Consider the following 20,379-nt stretch of genomic DNA (forward strand, 5'->3'; position numbering starts at 1 on the left):
TTCATGCCGTGATTATGGTGATCAGAACAGCTGTTAAAGCTTACAGGGAAAATTTGCTGTTGCAGAGAGCTGTCCTGCTGTTTACACTGTGTTTTAATTTTCAACTCACTGCATTTTTGTGTGACTATCAGATACATAATTTCTCCTGATCCCTATTGGAGGCAGAGAAAAAGCAATATTTCTTTCACAGGATGCAGTTTGGCATCCCCTAGTTGTTAGTATAGGCGGGTTGATCTAAAATGAGTTATTTCTTTAATTCCTTCAGTCAGAGCTTTCTATAGTAATGTTGTTTCTGTTAAGAGATAATGAAATAGTAGAGATATTATTTGCTGTTAATAGTGCAGCCACAGTCCATTGCAAAATGAAAGCATGTTTTGTGGAACAGGGACAAGGAAAAATTGCGTCCTTATTCTGGTGCCTGAATCTACATTCCCAGTTCTGTTTTCTGCTTTTGGTATGCATGACTCTTGCAGAGGAGACAGAGCTCCGAGCCCATGGACTGGTGTCTAACCTTCCAATACTGTTGCTTTTGAAATGTCAGATTTAAATAAAACAGGTATGTAAAGGGTGGGTCTTCTAACTAAAGGGTGCATCTTCTTACTAATCTTTAATTAGTATTATTAATTATAAACACGTGAGTCTGAGTGCTCTGCTTCTCAAGCAGTGCTTGATGCTAGCAGGGGTAATACTAAAAGGCATGCAGCTTGGGAGGAATGAATGAAAGGTTTAAGAAAAATGAGGATAATCAGATGGAAAGGGTGGAGTAATCAGCCTGAGTAACTTTTGTTCTTTATGTGCATCCTCATCTGCATCCCTGAGAGGGGAGGGGTGGATTTAGGAAACTACTGATTACTGTAGGAGACAGTGAATGTGGAACCGGGGAGTGTTTTGTGTCAAATCATGGTGGTGCCTATGTAACCATGCCAGGACTGCTTGTGTAAATTGCCAAGTTTAAAACTGGGTGTTTTCATTTGTATTTGATCACTGAGAAATAAGTGAGCAGGGCTTTTGTTAGCAACTGCCAAGGCTTGATTCTCATCTGTTGACTGCCACCACTTCTTGTGGGCATGTTCAGTGTGCCAGACATGATTCCTTTCTGGAGAACTGTTGGAACATTCTGCTCAAAGTGGGCAGAAGGGTTGTCCCGTTCCCTGGCACTGTTCTTTTCTCTACCTCCTGAGCTATGTATGGAGTATTTTTTGTGCCTACAGTCAGCAGAAGGGAGAAAATGTAAGTGAAGGAAAGGTCTCAGCAGGGCTGACTGTATTGCACTAAATGAGTCTGTAGCTGCCTGTGGGAGATACTGAACTGTGTCCATGTCCTGCCTCTGAACTACATGAAGTAGTTCATATTTGCTGTGTTGTAGAGAGGCATGATGTGCCTCATCTTTTTCATGGCATTAGACAGAAAGCCACAGTGCTTCAAGAGTTCTTGATTAACACCTCTGTCATCTGTGTGGTAAGATGGGGCAGCCAGCTGGGTTATGAATTCAGCAACCTCTTCTTTAGAAGTAATCTGTAATCAGAGTCCCAAATACTGGGAAGTTTAAAAGTAAATGTTTTTGCTGAAAACTAGTACACAGCTCTAAACAAGCATCTTAGTGAGCACTTAGTCCTTCTTTTTCTTTCACACTCACACATTCCCTTTCAAAACATTAGTTTATAGATGTATAGTTACATGAAAAACTGTACTTGTGTGTACCATAAAATAATATATTGTCTCTTGGAAGTTATTCGCTCCATCCTCTGTGTTGTTGAAATGATAATAGTCAAGAAAGACCTTACTACCAGGCCCTGCAATGACTGGACAAGGAGCACCAGTTTTAAATTGAAAGAGGGTAGGCTTGGATTGAGCATACAGAAGAAAATTATTTTTACAATGAGGATGGTGAGACACTGCAAAAGGTTGCCCAGAGAAGTCATGGATGCCTCACCCTGGAGTGTTCAAGGCCAGGTTGGATGGAGCCTTGAGCAGCCTGGTCCAGTAGGGGGTCTCCCTGCTTACAGCAGTGAGGTTGGAACCAGATGATCTTTGAAGATCTCTTCCAACCCAACCCGTTCTGTGCAACCTCACAATTGTTAGCGCTGCTATAATTTATCTCCAGAATAGATGTGTACAATAAGCAATAGCATTTTACCACTTTGCTGCTTTATAAAAGTGTTTGGGTTTTGTTTTTTGAACTAACAAAAATCACTCAATGTTTAAAATCTTACCATGCTTCCAAAATAGCACAGAAAAATAACATTCCGTGTGGTAGAGTTGCCAGGTATTCATATTCATACAGGTCCTGTGTGTGTTGAATTTTCATTTAAAGCATTGGGACCTGCTTTGAGATCATATTTCTAAAGAGGATGAGTTGAAAGCAGGTGTTTTTGGTGGAGACAAACTTCCAGTTTAATTCTCTGAAACATGTCCACTTCCACATATGTATTTAAGCTAAGTGATTACATCATTAGTTTTTAAGGCTTACTGAAGATGGGTCCTTTAGCTTGCATGTGGCTCTTCTGCTCAGAGTTGATCTTTCCATTTTCTCTATTTGGAAGACTTCCACTTCTTTGAAGAGCTTTGATACTTAGAAAGCAAAATTCCTGTAATAATTTTCTCAGAGCATTAAATCTTACTAAAATGCAGTTGGCAAAATCTAATGTCTTTGTTATTCTGTAGAGGCTTGCTTCCTAAAGTACCGAGTGAGACACATCTGGGTAATTTCCCTTCTTATCAATTGGGTCCTGGCTAGAGGAACAATTTCTGCTGCTCAGTTTTTATCTACTATTTCTCCATTAAAAAAAAAAAACAAACAACTTTGCTTTTTGCAAAATCTGCTACTTGTAGGTGACTAAGTACATCTAATACTTTAGATGTATTTTTATTCTGTACACTCAGCATGATTTGCAGTATTGGGGAATTAACAATGCTGCAGTTTTGGCAATATTTAGGTGTGGTTCCTAGTAGTCTGAAACTATCCTGAGCAGAAAAGGGTTTACCAGCAGGCTTGGCTTCCTTTAGGACATCCTGGAAAGAGGAGAGCAATATTGTTGTTGCAATAGTTAAGAGCATAACATACACATGAGATTAATTATACATTTGGGTGGTAGGTACACCTGACACTGATGTTGCTTTATCTCTAAGCCCATTTTGGGCTTAATACAATTTTAGGCTTTAATATGGCTGTGTGGCATGATTCTAAGTTCCCCTTACTTCTCAGTTTGGAAAGAGACTAATTGTTATGACTTGAAATAGCACAAGGAATGTGTCTTTCTCACCAAAACAGAATGGGTGCACTTGAGCATGCACGCAGCAAAAGTGTGGTAAAACAGATTAGATGCTGTAACTGGTCACACTTTGAGATGTCTTGCAAAATTGCAACGCACACCCCTCTCCCCTTTTGTCTTACTTTGGATTTTCTTCAAGAACAATGAAATACTAGAGTTTGGATTTGATCCCTATATTGACTTTCTAATTATTACACCATTTTCTTCTGGTTACAGATTAGCTAGTGTTTAGTCTCTCTTGTAAGCCATATCCAAACTTAAAGGTGATCCCTGACAAGCTGTGGACTACAGAGTAGTGTATCAAGTAGGTGTGACTGATGAAGCAGAGGAGGAAGAAGCTGTAGTATTTAACACTCATAGTATCTTGTGAATGCATCTATTGTACATGAAAGGGAGGGTAGTGTATTTCCTCTCATGTTTGTGTTTTGAGGGGATGTTATTTTGGCAAAACAAGACAAATAACTTTGTTGCCTTCCACAAAAGTGGAGGTGGAGGAAGAAAAAGAATAAAATACCTTGGCATGTATAATAAGCAGTCAAATCCAATAATACTGGGGTTTGAAAGAAACCAAAATCTTGCTTGGCTCTCCAAATGGAATACCTGCTTTTGAGCAGGTATTTAATAATTCGACTCAAGAAAATGGGAACTATTACACCTCCTGTTATTTTGGGCCAAGCCAACAGCATTGCATTTGCTGCATACCTCAAAACTTCTTTTTTTAAGGGAAGGATCAGTGTTTAATCTCCCTACCTGAAACCAAACCATTATTCTCATAGTTTTGTAGGTAGTCTTGTGCCAAATCCCCAACTTTGTGATCTCAAAGAGGAAACAGGTGGACATTGTGATTGCAGAAAGCAGAAATTACCTGAGTAAAGTAGGGGGTTCAGTAGGTTGGGTTTTATTTTTTGTTCTTTACTTTAACCAATGACCTGCCTCTCATATTTAAATTCTGGAGTTGTAACCTTTGGGGATTAATTTGTGTGTCTTGAAGTAGTTGTGGTGTTCTTCAGATATGATCAATGAGGCAAAATTATCTAGTTTCATTTCAGTGAAATAATTTAAATTAATATTAATTAAATATTTAAATTAATAATTTAAATATTACCAAAATGTAGGATGTATGAGCAGTGCTGCAGAAATATAATTTCTGGACTTTGTGAAGAATCTGTCAGGTTTTCTGATGCACTAGACATTTAAAACACCGCCCAAACAATAAGTGCCTGTGTCCGCTGTGCCTGGGCTTATAATACAGGGAATATTGTTCCGAAGAGTTTAGATTTTCTTTGGCAATACCACTTCCAAGTCTTGACTCAAATAGATCCTTACTTAACTATTGTAGCATTGGACCCCTGAATGGGGAATAATTAGCATTGACTCCATGATTGCAGAAGGCTGATCAATTTCTTTATTGTACTACACTATACTATATTATACTGTTAAGAAGAAAACCATCACCCTTGCAGACAGTCTGATACAGCTTTGACCAGACTGGTCAATTAAATCCAAACACCATCACCAGTGGCCAGTTAAGAAATCACCCTTTGGAACAATCTCCATAACACATTCCACATTTGCACAACAACAGGTGCAGCAAGTGAAGATAAGAATTGTTTCTCATTCTTTTCTCTGAGCTTTCTCACAGCTTCCTAGGAAAATCCTGGGAGAGCTATGTCTCTATCTGTTCAGAGGATATGTGATTACCACACTTAACACTGAAGATGCATGGGATTCCATCTTAGCTTGTTGGAGCACTGGGTATATAGTATTGCTGTTCTCTGCATATTGTGACAATAGGCCAGTCAGTCTTAAAAAAGGTACAGATTTTAGCAATGCTGTGGAAGTGGAAATTGTATAAAGCATTGTCTTAAAAGTAAAGGTATTCTCTTAAAAGTAAAGGTATCTCGACTTAAGGATCTGCTTTACATACCAGGGCTTTTGAGAGGAAGTAGTCTTTTCTAACTAGGAGAGGAGATGGGAGATAGGGCTTCGCTGTAGTCTGTAAAGCTCTTAAAAGTAAAATTCTTATGTAACTACATAATTAAAAATGTTTATTGGACACTTAATGCCATAGAAAGCTGTTTGGAGCACTAATCTGTTTTATATTTCTTTGTGTCAGCTACTGAGATGTTGATAGAAGGAAAGAACTTGCATTTTCTGCTTGCTTAGCATGTTTTAGCTCACCAGAAACAAACAAGTTGCAAAATGACTGTTTTGCCCTGGTGATAATTCCCTTCTCAACTATGCTTTAACAGACAACTGTGTTTTGCATGAAAATTTCTGAATTTACTTGCTCACTTTTCCTGGTCCATCATTTTAACGATGGTGTAGCCAAATAAAATCAAAAGGAACTTTTACTGAAGGTATTTTGAAATGGTGAGATTTGAAATCTTAGTTTATGAACACTTGCAGAAATTCCTGTCATCAGCCCAGTGTGGCTATAAATAGCATGAGGACCTGAGGAGCCTCATCTGCAGCTGTTGTGCCTGAGCATACCAAGCACTGAGCTTGCAGGCATTGTCACTAATCAGCAGTGATTTTTTAAATTCAGTTTTAAAGCTGGAAAGCTCACTTGGCATCTTGAGCAGCTCATTATTTTTAGGTGGCTTAGAGTTAGAAGAGGGCTTCTGTGCATCAGCTCTGTTGCTCTGGTTCTTCCCTGCTTGGGGGGGCTTCACAAAGGAGCTGACTGTTAGCAATGGTGGTCAGGGGGTGAAGATGAAGAGGGAGGAATGAGGAAATGAAAGATTTGCCTTGGGGCTGAGAGAGATGAAGGGACTGCTCTGAAAGTCATTATCTTGCATTTATAATTACCAGATGGGAGGGTGGTTTAATGAAGAGATTTTTCAAATGAAGACCCCCTTCATAAAAGACATTCAACTCTTTGGGTGGGTAAGCTGTTCCAGAGGAGAAGCAAAGCAAAACTGGCTAAGGAAAATACAATATTTCTTGAATTTAAGCCATGGATTTCATAGAGAAGCTGTAGACAAGTTTTCATGAAAATTTTGCAGACTCAGAAAGAAAGAGGAGGAAGAAAAATTATTTGTCATTTGATTTCAGATGTGCTCCTGGGATCTGTGCTGAAAGGCATAACTGTGTCCGGATGTGTACAAATAGATCAGCTTTTAAGTCACTATAAAGTAATGGCCATAGAATTTCCTGCAGAACCACTCAAAGGGTGGTGTGATTCCAGCTGGCTTGCTGGGAATTTTATTAAACTGGTTACAGGAGGCTCACAAGCCACACTGGGAGACTTCCTTGTGTGTAATGTGGGTGCAGTCAGTTCAGAGTACACTGAATGTTGTCTTCTTTGAAAATGGATTTCAACATGTCAGACAAACTACAAATGATGATGAGTTTTAGTTTGATCAGAAAAGAAAGAGGAGCTTTTTATCAATAAGGGAAATTCTTGACTGCAGTGACATTGATTGTTTTCTCAGATCCCAAGTTCTTCAGGGCTTCCTGGCACCAGGTAATCCAAGCACAAGTTATCTTTGTGCCCTCGTGCTTAAATCTGTCATCCTGCTTCATCTGAAATGCAGTCAGGTGTTTCTGATGGGATGGGGTCAAGTCTCTCTAAGCCATCATCCTTTATCATTGAGACAGGACTATCAAAGCAAGATTTAAATTGAATTAGAAGATGATATATCTGCAAGATTGTGGTTCACATTTTGAATGAGCAAGGCTTTTTGTAATAAGAATCATATATTTAACTGATTCCTTTATGTTAGTAAGATGACACTTCTGCCCTCTCTGACACTCATAATTTGAATACTAGATAATGTGAGGATCTTTTAAAGAACCTCCAGTTGTCAGCTTAAAAAAAAAATCTTTGTGCATTCCCAGCTTTTTTTATGTGTTGGGGTTTGAAAAATAGTAATAAAAAAGCAGTACTAATTATAAAGAACCTTATTTTACTGTTTATTATCACCTACAATATCAGATGCACTATCATTTCCAGGGGCTTTCTTTTAAGCTTCTTAAGACAGCTCCTCAGGAAAGACAGGATATTCAAGCATGTTTTGTTATGAGCAGCTTTTTTCAGCAATGAATTTTCGGTCCAGTAAAACAGACAGACTCTTAGGTCTCTGCATTGAAAATACTGTATGAAACAGAAAAGGTAGAACAACAAAATAATGGGCTGTGTGAATCTTAATCTATTCAAATACAAGTGAAATTTGATCCTATAAAAATTCCTTACAAAACAGTGAGCAGATTTTCAGTAATTCTGTATTTTTATGCACACTTAATTAGCTTTAAAAAAATGGAAATGATCCCTAAAGAATGTAGCAGGTGGCAGGTTCCCTATTTAAAGAATATTTCCAAGAAAATATTTTCCCCAAAGGCCGTGAGAATAAGGCGTGTGTGCTCTCACAGTCTATTTAGCATGTGTGCTTTTTGTTGCCTTATCCTTTTAAAGAAACAGCATTTTGAAGTAATGATGGACAGCCTTGAAGTGAAATCAGATTGAACCCCAAACAAACTGTGATGAACTCTCTTTTCCAGAGGGATGCTAAAAGTCACGGAAACGGTGCAGAGCAATGAGTCTTTACAATTGCATCTCCTCTGAAGGAAAATATACTGAAGAGGGATTTCTGGCTAAATCTATGGGTGGTAATACTGGGTTCAAGTATATCCTGTCGAGCTGCTGGTTGTGACCTGTTTGGCAATACCAAGAGTTGCATTTCCTTGCACTTTTTTTGTGCTGCTATTTTTTATCTTGGTTGTTTCAAATTATTGAAAATCAGCTCTGTTCTTAGTGCATACTTGGCTTTTAGAAGTATGTCTTGAAACCAAATCAGCAAGAGCAAGATGAGATGGATTTGGTGGAGGGGAGTGCATCAGGAAGACCGGTTTGGTGTCTGTCAGTGGGCACACTGCGCTGCTCCTCCAGTTGCTCTCACATTTGAGTTAAAACTGAGTTTAAAACCAGGGGGAGGGAGAGACTGTCTTTTCAGTGAAGCAGTATTTGACCAGTGTTGTGGGGCTGACCTGTGCAGGTGGCAAAAGCTGCTGCTCCTATCAGAGAGAACACTGGAGCAATCAAATCTAGACTTGGGTCTTCACCTGGCACAGTGGGGTTCATCACAGGGCTACATGGGGAAATAGTGACTCTTATGTAATGATACATAAATAGTTTCTCTTCCTTGGGAATGTCCTGCCTCCAAGAGTGTAGTGTGTCATGTATTTACTTACACATGCAAAATTCAACTGTTTTACTACATGCCATGCTGCGCAGCAATGAAAATTATGTCTGCCTGTGACTTGAGCCAGGATTTTATAGACTGATGATGTTATTTTCCCATCTCCCACCAAAAAATTGGCATTAGTCCTGTAAGAGTTTATATTCAGGTTAATGGATCCACCTGCAGGTATTGGTTTGCAGAATCAGGGCTGTGTAGTTTTTTAAACACTGCTGCAGGAGGTCTCCTTGTATCATAAGGCACAGACAGCAAAAATAAACTCTCAAATCCTTTTTCCTTTGGGGAAGTGGGGTATTCCTCTTCTGGAAATTACTTGGCCATCTGAGATTGGAGGTTTGAAACATCTGTGTTCAGTGTTCTGTTGAAAACATTGAAATGGTGACATAACTGAAGGTCTGGGTGAAATATGACTTGAGAGTTAAAAGTATCCACTTATGGATTTGACAGCATGGTATGCAGAGGTCTTCTGATCAGGCAGCACTTTGCCGGATGCAGGAAAATAGCTCTGATCAGTGTGTGACCTTGAAAGTGGTCATGGGTCTTCCTCTGCCCAACGGGACCACAGAGAACAGAGAAGTTCTGTTCCACAGCATAAGTTCTTCCACAGTTACTGTAATTGAAAGTGGCTTTTTTGCTATTCTCAAATAATTGCAGTTCTCAGAATTTTACATATGTGAGAATTGCTCATAAAGTGTCTGTCTGCTCACAATCTAGTATTTGAAAGACCTCAGTGACAGCAAGTCCTTGAGGACCAGAGCTCTACTTCAGCTTGTACTTCACTGCAGGTGACACTTATCTTTACATCAGTTTTAGGTTTTTACTTACTTTTCCTGTGCACATTCACAGCTCTGAGTGTCAAAACCTATCTTAATGGCATTCAATTCACATGACATTCATTCTTTCAATGTGCATTAAAACCCAAAACTTCAATGTCAGTACAATGTGAGATTAAAAGAAATGTTCATAACCAGTTAAAGAAAAAGCTATGTTGTCTGTTCTGTACTTTTCCATGAGGCTAATATGTGGAATTGCATTTTTTGCATTTTTGCATTCCCAATTTTTTAGGAATTGCAAAAGAGTAAAACTTCTTGTTTCCTTGTAAAAAATGAGATCTTAGTTTATGAATGAAGCAACTCTGTCATGCAGTATTTGTCACAATCAGCGAAACTCAGGTTTCTGCTTGACCTCTGGAAACATGCTGTGGGAAATGACTCTGCTGAAACACTGGGACAGAAAACCAAGGGTTGGGAAAGCAGAATGGTTGTCACTAAGCTGAAGTGGAAGGGCTGAGATAAAAGCTTAAGCATTGCTTTTCAGGGTGGAGGTAGAGTGTATGTGTGTGCTTTCAAGGCAAGGATGTACTTTCAAGCCAGTTCTACCTATCTTATTTAATGGTGTTTTCTTGGGGTATTTGAATCTAGATGACAGACTAGAGAAATAATAAGTTTCTTGGTTTTGTTTGATTGAGAAGATTTTAATAAAAATTGAATTTAATACATAAAAATCCCACTGTTTATCATCATTCCTGAGGAATATTAGTTCTACAGTGTTTTGTTCAGTGGCAGTTCTCTACTGCTTCTAAATGTCAGTAAATGTAAATTCCTCTTTTATATGTGTGCTATTCAAAGAAAAGTTTGCCCTTGGCAAACACGTGAAAGACTCCAGAGATTTTCATGTATTTTTCAGAAGTTAGACAGTTTTCTGAGTTTTTGTGTTTTAGGGATTTTTTTCTTAATGTGTGCTGTGAAATTTTGCATTAAATGACTTTGTAATGCAATTTTTTTTCTCTTCACAGATGAAATCATGCATCAGGATATCATTCCCCTCTATGCTGCAGATATTCAGGACCAATTAAAGAAACAATTTGCTTATCTGTCAGGTAAGACTGTGTTGTTCCCTCTTATACACACTGCTTAGATGCACAGTTCAGCCTGCTGTCCTTTCACAGTCTCTGAAGACTTTTATATGAGAAATCAATGAGTAACTCAAAATTCAGGCTACTAAGACTTCTTATTTAAGGATTTATTAAAAGATTTTTTTCCTAAGTATAATAGAAATTTTAAAATTACAGTTAATTTTCCAGTTAACTGGAGATTGCTCTGGTGGTTGCTATGGTCTTGCAGTCCTCAGCTCACAGCCCCAGCTGCCACAGGCTCTGCTGTCATGTCTGAAGCCCAAGCTGGCACCTTGGTTGTGACCAAAGTGGTGGGGAAACACCCTGCTCCCACATTCCCCCACAGCATCAGTGCTGGGCTCAGACAAGTGCAGCATCGAGTTCTGGGCAGGATTTTTGACTTGGTGTCACTGACTGCATTCTGCAAAGGAACCTGCTTTTGGCTGTAAGGCTGACTCCAAAAGCAGCACAGCCCCTTTCATGCAGCACAGAGAGTCTCTGCCCCTGGGCCACCTGTGCCAGCTTGGTGATGGGGCTGTGTTTGTGCCATGCAGTGTTTTGGTGATGGGGCTGTGTTTGTGCCATGCAGTGTTTTGGTGATGGGGCTGTGTGTGTTTGTGCCATGCAGTGTTTTGGTGATGGGGCTGTGTGTGTTTGTGCCATGCAGTGTTTTGGTGATGGGGCTGTGTGTGTTTGTTCCCTGCAATGTTTTGGTCATGGGGCTGTGTGTGTTTGTGCCATGCAATGTTTTGGTCATGGGGCTGTGTGTGTTTGTGCCATGCAGTGTTTTGGTGATGGGGCTGTGTGTGTTTGTGCCATGCAGTGTTTTGGTGATGGGGCTGTGTTTGTGCCATGCAGTGTTTTGGTGATGGGGCTGTGTGTGTTTGTGCCATGCAGTGTTTTGGTGATGGGGCTGTGTGTGTTTGTTCCATGCAGTGTTTTGGTGATGGGGCTGTGTTTGTGCCATGCAGTGTTTTGGTGATGGGGCTGTGTGTGTTTGTGCCATGCAGTGTTTTGGTGATGGGGCTGTGTGTGTTTGTGCCATGCAGTGTTTTGGTGATGGGGCTGTGTGTGTTTGTGCCATGCAGTGTTTTGGTGATGGGGCTGTGTTTGTGCCATGCAGTGTTGGCTGCTGAGCTGGGTCCATGTCCATGCTGAGCCTGTGGCTGGCTGATAATGGCAAAGAGGGATGGTGCCGTTGCTCACTGATCAGGCTGAGTGGAGGAAGTTGTCTGATAAGCTTCTGAGTTTGTTCTCCTGTCTTCTGCCTGTAAAAGCTCTTGCAGCTGTGCAGCTGTGAACTTGCTGGAGTTCTGGCCCTGTCCTGCCCACCCTCCAGTACACAAAAAGGGAGAGCATCAGTGGCTTTGCAGAGCTGCTCTGCATCCTTCAGCAGAAAGGAAATTTACTTCTCTGAGCTACAGCTGGACTCTGTGACTGCTCCCTCTCCCTCTGAATCCCATCCTGCATTGGATCCAGAGACATGGGGGAATGAAACAATGTAATACTTTACTTGGCAAGAGCTCACTGAACCTTTTTATACTCATAATTTACTATTAATTATGACTAATTTCTGCTACACAAGCTAAACTGTGGGTCTGCAGTAGTGACTGTGTTTTCTGTGGGGTGATGGTAGCACTTGGAAAATAAGATATTTTTTATGAAGTTGGCTGTTCATGCTTCATTTGAGATTACAGTGTTTAAGCTACAATTCTTCTCTGGAAATTTATTTTTTTGACTTTCCAAACTCATTCTTATCCATGGGCAGAAAACGTCTCATAAGGGTGTTATGCAAGAATCAGCCTATCTATGAAACTATAAGTAGGGTTTGTATTTTGCTCCTCTGAAGTGAGGGGGAAAACTGGTGGCTGTGGCAGAGGAGTTGTTGAGTTCACAAATCCACAAGTGTCTTCAGCACTCAATAAATCCACCTGGCAGTGGGGCTTAGTAAGAGCAGCCATTCCTCATTCTATTTTCTTCTATCTATTCACACTCATGTCAATTAGAATTTTGTTTATTTGCCTCAAGGAATAGGTCAGCTGCATTACTGTGACTAGATTGTTGTACTTTATTATTCTTGGGAAATTTGAGTGTTAGGCATTTTCATTTCACTTTGGAATTTAGGTGGGTTTTTTTTCTCTATCCTAGTGTTCTCCTGCAGGATGCTTGTGGATGATTAATTCTCTGTGCTGTACCAAATAGTGGTTTTACAGGTTCTGTGAATGACAGAACAGAGCCAATGTTTTGGTACTTGATTTATGTACAATTTGATTGTTGTTACAGTTGATCTTAAGAGGGGCTTTGCTCTAAGCCCACTTAAGACATTCCCAGGGTGTGAATGAGACTTTTTGCTTATTACTGTTGCATTGAGAATAGAATCTAAGTACACGGCATAAAACTCATAAAAATGAAAGTCCATAGATCACTAATGCCTTTGGTAAAATAGCAGGTTTGCAAGTATTGCTGAATGTCTTAGATACATTTCTGATTTTAGTTGTTGGCTTTTTAACACCAATTCAGTTCTCAATACTTGAGAATTGCTTTAGTTTCTGTAATAGGATGTAGCTAGGTCTCATGGGACACTGCTTGAACAGGGAATGAAACCCAGTCTGCTTCTGTCCCAGACCTGTGTCCCTTCCCGAGCTGCTTTCTGTGTTTTGGTCTCCATCGGGATCACTTTCTTACTTGTGTCCCTCATTGTGCTCAATTGTAATGGAAATGCTGCAGGAACATCCAAATTAGACTTGAAATGAAACAAAATTGAGTGAAAGCTTCCACTGATGCTTCAGTTTGTCAGTAAAGATAAGCAAGTGCAATGAAATCAAGGTGCTCACTACTCCTGCAGACTGGCTCTTGCTCAGCAGTCATGTTCAGCTTAAATCTAATGGTGGGGCAAGCTGTGGATGAGGCTTGTAATAATCCTTCACACACAAAGTTTATAAAACCTGAAGTTAATATTTTACCTCAGGCACACTTGTTTACATTTTGCCTTGGAGTTTTTTCTTTCTGTGGAACAAGGTCCTTATCTGGGCTAGAATTGTTACTTTTGTTGTTGCTAGGCTATATCAAGTGTTGCATCTACACAGTTCAGTGTTTCACCTCTTTTACCTTTGTTTTCTTCAGTTACTATAAGTGCAGCCAATTTTTCTTCCACATTTAAAAGGGTCTTCTGCCTTTGTTTTTGCTCGTTTGTTTTTTGTTGTTTTTCTTTCATCCCATGAAGGACAGTGTAAGATCCATTTAAAAGTATCTGGAAAATGTATTCCTTACGTATTCCTCAGTCTTTCATTTGTGTTTTATATTTTCTTTCATAAGTACTTTCTCTTCCCCTGATTACTGTGTGACTTTCATACCCACCCAGCCTTGTATCTGTCTGCCACCAGTGTGCAGATGTGTTAAAATAAATGTAGATGGGGAAGAGCATACAGACACCTGTGTATGTTGATATGCATCTTAAATCATTCAAGCTATGTGATGTGCAAATGAGACTCTTGGCCACCATGAGTGCTGAGCCAGTTATTTAACTCCCTTTCCTTTGAATGCCTATTTATACATTGAAAAACTTCAAAGTGTTTCCATTCAAGGAAATACAAATATGAGATCATGCTATTTGCATTTTTATCTATTGATTCCTAATTGTTTTTCCTGCCATTGAAAAATTTAACATTGGTACTAGTTTTCAAAATGCTTATACCTTTGATTTATAAATATACACATATATGCTCATACCTTTATCATTGTAAATAGTAAGTCTCTCACTTTGTCTGAGTTTATTTTCTCCATGTGCTCTCCTCTGTGGGAATGACCTGACCACTCCTCACTGGTCAGACTGTTCCCATTGAAGTAACTCTGGCTCCTGAGTCTGTAAAATTATGTTTGAGAATTTCTGAGTGGATCCTGTATCACATACATTGCAACAGTTAGCTAAAAGTATCAGCCTTACTTTTGTTGGTGATATAATATAGACAGTATATGTCTATATTATATGTCTATGCTGTGTATGGACAGTGGAAGAGGTATTGCTTAGCAGTCTTTGCCTTGCACAGGTGTCAGCTTAACTACTGTTTTTTTATTTATTGTGCTAAACCTGCTGTTTGTAGAGATTTGAAAAAATTAAAGCAAAAATGTAGCAAAGAAATAGATAAAGGAAAAATGTGAATCCTTGGCTAAGAGATTTCCAGTTCAAATATGTTCAGATTCAAATTTATGTATTGCAATCCAATTTTTAAGCCAGTATATTTGCTGCTGATCAGCTTGAGCAAAACGCAGCTTGCGAAGTTATGCAAGTAAAACTTCTCATTTCAAGGAAAGAACATTTTAATAAATTCCCCTTGAATCTGTTTTTCTTTACAAAGGAGATGCAGTGAAGCTTTTATTCAGTCCCTCCGTGAAGTCTACATGTAATTTCAAATACTGAATTCTCCAGTTAAGTATATTGTGCAAGCAGAAAGGAGAAACTCCTTATCAGAAATGCACAAGCATAATAGCTGAACCACTACAATAGTAAAAAAAAAATCTGAAGTAAGCCCTTCCTCAGTCACATGAGGACTTCATCTTTGACAGGACTGCAATTTTTAAGCAGTGTCTTTTGATCTAAAGTTGTAGATCTGAGCCATTCAACAACGCTGGTGCTCTTGGATCTTGTGTGTGCACATCGATCAACATAGAGGTCATATTTTTTCTTATAGTCAAATACTATTTCACTTGCATTATAGAATCAGGCCAAAATCTTTGCTCTGTCATCTAATTATATCCAGCTACTTACTTCCTTTTTGTGGGGGTGGTGAGAGTACTTTTGAGATGACCTTTTTATTTATGCCAACAGGAGCAGACTAGTTAGGGAAACATTACAAAATAATCTCTTACTCATCCTTCCTGGAAGTAAGTCTAAGCAATTTCTTTGCTGCTGTCAAACTTTGCTGTCCATACAAAACCCCAAACAACTAGCATGTCTTCTACAGGGCTGTGGGGAATTACCCTTTTCTCTTTGTTTGTGTGTGCCTGTGCACTTGTGTGTGTGGTTTTTAGCAGATGTTCAATACATGAGTTTTGTAATTTTCTGTGTCAATGCTTTTTTAAATTGAAAAGAATACTAATTATGTCTCATTTGAGATTGTTTTTAGATACCAAGTTACTAATGTGCCTCTTGATTAGAAATTCTGAAAATGCTGTGCAATTTCCTTGGGTTAGCACTCCTCTATCACCCAACCTGCTTATTAAAAAAGAAAACAAATGCAGAAGACATAGCAACTGTGATGGGAGAAGTTAGCTGTCACAGAATATAAAGAATAAATGCTAAATCACTGGGACTTAAGGGAAACTTTACCAGTCCCACCTCACAATAGCACAGCTAGTTTCCCATGGCTATTTTTTCTCCTGTTTTCATCTACAAGACCACGATGTTCTGGGTACACACAATTTTAGCAGTCGGTGATATTGCTGGTACTAATTGTGTTCAAAACCTAGGAACATGAAGTGTTATTTTCTAAGCACAGTTAAGTCACTTTGTCGTGGACTGTGGAGCTAGTACAATTCAATGTTTTTAAAATGTGTGTTTCCCCAAAACATAGGGCTGTCCCTGTTGTAAAAACTGACCTTAGACCAAGGCTCGTAGATCTATTTGGAAGAGCTCCACCTAGCAGGGCTTTGCTAGAATTTTCGAGGTTTATCCACTAAAAAATTACCATTTTATGAAGGCAATTTGTTTTGACACTTAATCTGTTCAAGAATTTTCATGTGAATAGGCTGCCAAAGTCATGTATAAGTCAGATAATAACAAAGTTTCTATTAGTGAATGCTCACAGAAATAGGGTGGAAGCAGATCTGCTTAATTTAAAGCGGTGTGGTGTTTTTATTTTATTTAATTGCTGAAATAAGCTTCAGTCCTCTTTACTTCTATGGTGTTTGCATTTGTAGCCTGGAAAGTAATAATCCTCTCAGCTGTAGAAGGTTTCTCACAGCTTCATGTTATAAGACAAACATCAAGGAATTCTTGGGCATTGTTTCAGGTAGTATGTCTGCAGACTGATTGCACTCACTTAAGGACTGATGCTCTTCTGCTCTTTGCAGTAAACAAAAAACAAAAGCTGGCACTTGAGTGGCATTTATTTAATATTTCATGGAGAAATGATCCCGAATGTATTTCATAATTTTCATAGAATCACAGAACAGATTGGGTTGGCAGGAACCTTTAAAGATCATCTAGGCTGTCCCTACCCTGCTATGGGAAAAGACATCTTCCCCTCGATCCATTCAATCTGACATTTTCATAGTCAGAACAGGGCTCAGAATTTTTTAAACAAAAATAAGGGGATTTGTTATACTTTCAGAAATTTATGTTTAAAAAAAAACAAGGCTAAGATTGGACTAAGAAAATGCTCATAATGATCTCAGGTACTTGATTGTCTTAAAAACACAAAACTATTAAATTCCAGTTGTGTAGTGCATCCCTGTGTAAGAAATAGGAGAGCAGGCTTGTGTGGGCTTCTGTGGACAGAACTTGTAGAGCACATCAGTTAAGGGTGTTCAACAGCTGTAACTGGAATTTCAGGACTCTGAGCTAGAGGGGAATGTGAAAGAGGTGATTTTCCAGAGGTTAGGGCTGAAGTAGTTAGATGTGGTCACTGTACCAACCGACCTGAATTTATTAAAATATTGCTGTTAAATTACTAATTTTTGTATGGTGATTAAAATTGCAGTAACTCATTTTAAAAACTCCTCTGTGTGTGTTGAATTACTTGCATGAGTTGTAGCACTCACTCACAAATTCAGTGTCTTTTTTTTGTAATTTTGTATATAATTCTGAGGTGCTAGAAGATTATTATATGAATTAGTTTTAATAAGATATCTGAATTTTTTGCCTTGAACCTGTGTTTCAAAAAGGATAAGAGGAGTGAAATTGTTCAGCACTTTTCACTTAAATGCTTTCCCTCTCACTAAAACCAAAATCAACAACAATAAAACCCCTCTTAGGTTCCTAAACTTTTTATCTCCTCCCCCTAAGTTCTGTGGCTTGATTTATTTCTGGGTGAAGAGAAGAAAATCACATTTTACACAGCTAATTTTATGAACTGTGTAATGATGCTTTTGCAGAGATGAAGAAAAATGAGGAAGAAAAGAATGATTCTGAATAAAGGAAAACAATAATTTCTTACTGTATCAGGTTCATTAAGAAATAAAGGACACTTTAAAAAGTGAACTCACTATTTCTAATATTTAATATAAGCACAATTAATATGTAGGCTTTTTACTTTATTTCCCATACCATTTTGTAAATTTCTCTGGTAAATGCTCATTTTAAAGTAGCAGCTGCTTTGGCTAGAGTGACCTCTCTTCCCTTGATGGCCATGTATTGAATCACAGAATCACTAGGTTGGAAGAGACCTTCAAGATCATCAAATCCAACCCATAAAGTTGCAATATAGACAGCAGCTTCTGTGAGTCAGTGATGTTAAAGCTGAAATTTACAGAATTTGTAAATTTGTACAGAAATGTGTAGCATTTCAGGTCACTCTGCCCTCAACTCTTTTGAGCAGCAGGGTTCTGGTAAGGAAAAGCAGTTGAGGAGCATTTGAAGGTAAATGTGTGCTCAAGTGGCCCAGCAGGGAAACAGCAAAGAAAAATCAGCGAAGAACTGATTCTAAGAGCTCAGGGCAGAGTCATCTCCACCCAAGATAACCACAGATGACTGTACTAGAAACTGAAAATTAATAGGCAGTCACCAGGCAGGATGGCTCTATTTGGCCTTGACAATCAGCGCTGGTCTGGGAACTTCCTGAAAATCCTTGTCCAGACTTCTGCTTTTAGGACATGTCCTGCAAGTCTATTGTTGTTGTTCTTTTGTTTCATATGTCCTATTTATAGAAATTAAGTAGAACAAAAAAAGTAACCAATGAAGATACCACTAATAATGTATGATTGTGCCTAAAAATAGTTTCTCTAGAGAGAGCAGAACACTTCATAAGCAACAGAAATAATCATTATCATGCTTTTAACAACAGAGGAAAATGCTTTAGTTGTGAGAGCTTGAACAAAAACCAGTAGAGTCAAAATTGGTCTTAACTTACATTTGTGTTGTGAATATTTGTATAGCTAAAATTAGCTCCCTTGACTCAGTGTTTCCATGTTTGGATGTGTCATAAAGGTCATATTTGCAAACTTGTGATATTTGCATAATAGTTACATTTTGTTGTTGTTTAAATACATCCAAAGCATGTTATTTTTTCATGTATTTTGATTCCAAGAACTTCACAGTGACAGCACTATGCCATCTGTAAGCTGGTAAATGGAAATCGGATTCACCACAAATTAACATAAAGATACTATTTCAGCTCTTCTAATTACATGTGGTTTGGAGGGAAGTTGTGATTTCTTTTATCAAATGAATCTGAGGTCAAATATTTCTCTTCTTTTTCCTGTGAGGTTAGATGCAAAGGGACTGGAAATGGGTAATAATCTTCACAAGTCACTGTTGCTCTCATAATTGGTGCTTTTAATACAGTTTAATGTTGGTTTCTGCACAGTTACCGGATTTCAAGGCTGGAAAAAAAATCCTTGTTATTTTATAACAGCAATTTTTTGTTGTCTTCTCCTGGTGAACAATGAATCAAAGATAACTTCCCAGCAGTGTATTCCTGCCACCCCCGAACAGTTAACTTCATGCACTTCCTAGGGCTCATCAAGCCTCTTGTCCTACCTGTCTTTATGAGTATATACTTGCTAAAGACATGAAACACTAATAATGCCTGTAAAAAGAAATTATTACATTTTGCATGTAAGAATGTGTGTGAAGTGCATGAAGAAGCATTATGTCTGTGAATTGTACCCAGTGGTGCAGATGCCAGGAGAGATACATGTAATGGTACCTAGCTCATCAGCAGCTCTACTGCAGTGTAGGTGTTCAGCTCTGCTTCACTTTCTGCACAACATCTGAGAATGGGAAATCTCATTTGAAACACCTACATCTATTTGTTTTAATGTTCTGCCCCTTCTGTTTCACCAACCTGGAAACAAAGCAGCCACTGAGCAGGGTAGGGGGTGTTGCATGAATGAGTTCCAACTGGTGAGAGGGTTCAGTTCTAAATGGAGATTCACCTACTTAATTCTGAATTAACTTTTTTGTTTCTAAGCTGGTTGCTTTCTTTCTCCGAATTGCTTCTACTTAGATGCAGTTGATGTTTATCAGAAGATGCACTGCCATCTGGTGTCAGAACTGCTCACATTTGTGCAGAAAAAAAAATCTCATTTTGTGACCGGGGTGTAACAAATTCCTTTCTATAAAACTTCCTAAGCACTGAAGAAGAGAGAGACTGTTCAGAATAAACTGTCCACACATGAGCCCTAAAAAAAAAAAAAAAAAAATGCAGTTATTTTATTAGTGGGAAATTTCAGTCTAGGTAAAGAGACTTGCATGTAAACACATTTGCTACTTCTTTTGTAGGTGGAAGAGGGGGAGATGGCTGCCCTGTTATCACCTTTCCAGACTATCCAGCTTTCAGTGAGATTCCTGAAAAAGAGTTTCAGAATGTTCTGACCTACCTGACAAGCATTCCAAGGTGAGCACCTGTCTAGAAGAAAATAAGCTTTTATCTGCTAAGGGACTTTCCACATTTGATCTCTGACATGTGGTGTAAAAGTCAGGCTTGGTATTTAATTAAAGAAAAGGAAAATTAGGCTTAGGGTGCAGTGTCAGTAAGTGTTGGTTAGTGACAGCTGTCTAAGGTAGTTGTTAGTTAAATTACATGCTGCTACTTATATTTCATCAGAAAATTACTTCCTGGTATGTATGGATATAGGTCCCATGATGGACATTGTCCTCCTATGTCACTGTATCTTAGAATGCAATATTCAGAGTTTTAATTGAGCACATGTATAATTTTGGCAGAGCATGCTAATTCCTGGGTGTTGCTCAGGATATTACTCAGTGAGGGAACACTATGCATCTACATACAGAGGTTTGTCCAAACCACTTGAGCTGCTCCCTGGCTGTGCTGAATGTATTGTGTCTGCAGAC

At 38.8% G+C, this 20,379-nt stretch overlaps 1 protein-coding gene across 9 annotated transcripts in view; it reads left to right on the top strand.

The window, feature by feature from the left end:
* The window catches only part of MCF2L (MCF.2 cell line derived transforming sequence like), a 156,319-nt gene that overhangs the window by 79,613 nt on the left and 56,327 nt on the right, over positions 1-20,379 (top strand). For all 9 annotated transcript variants that reach the window (XM_077173335.1, XM_077173336.1, XM_077173337.1 and 6 more), the window contains 2 exons: positions 10,269-10,352; positions 19,807-19,921. In XM_077173335.1, coding sequence (XP_077029450.1) covers positions 10,269-10,352; positions 19,807-19,921 — 199 coding nt within the window. Of the gene's footprint in view, positions 1-10,268; positions 10,353-19,806; positions 19,922-20,379 lie in introns of those variants that run through there.

Source organism: Agelaius phoeniceus, chromosome 2 (assembly GCF_051311805.1).
Source record: "Agelaius phoeniceus isolate bAgePho1 chromosome 2, bAgePho1.hap1, whole genome shotgun sequence".
NCBI classification, from domain to species: domain Eukaryota; kingdom Metazoa; phylum Chordata; class Aves; order Passeriformes; family Icteridae; genus Agelaius; species Agelaius phoeniceus.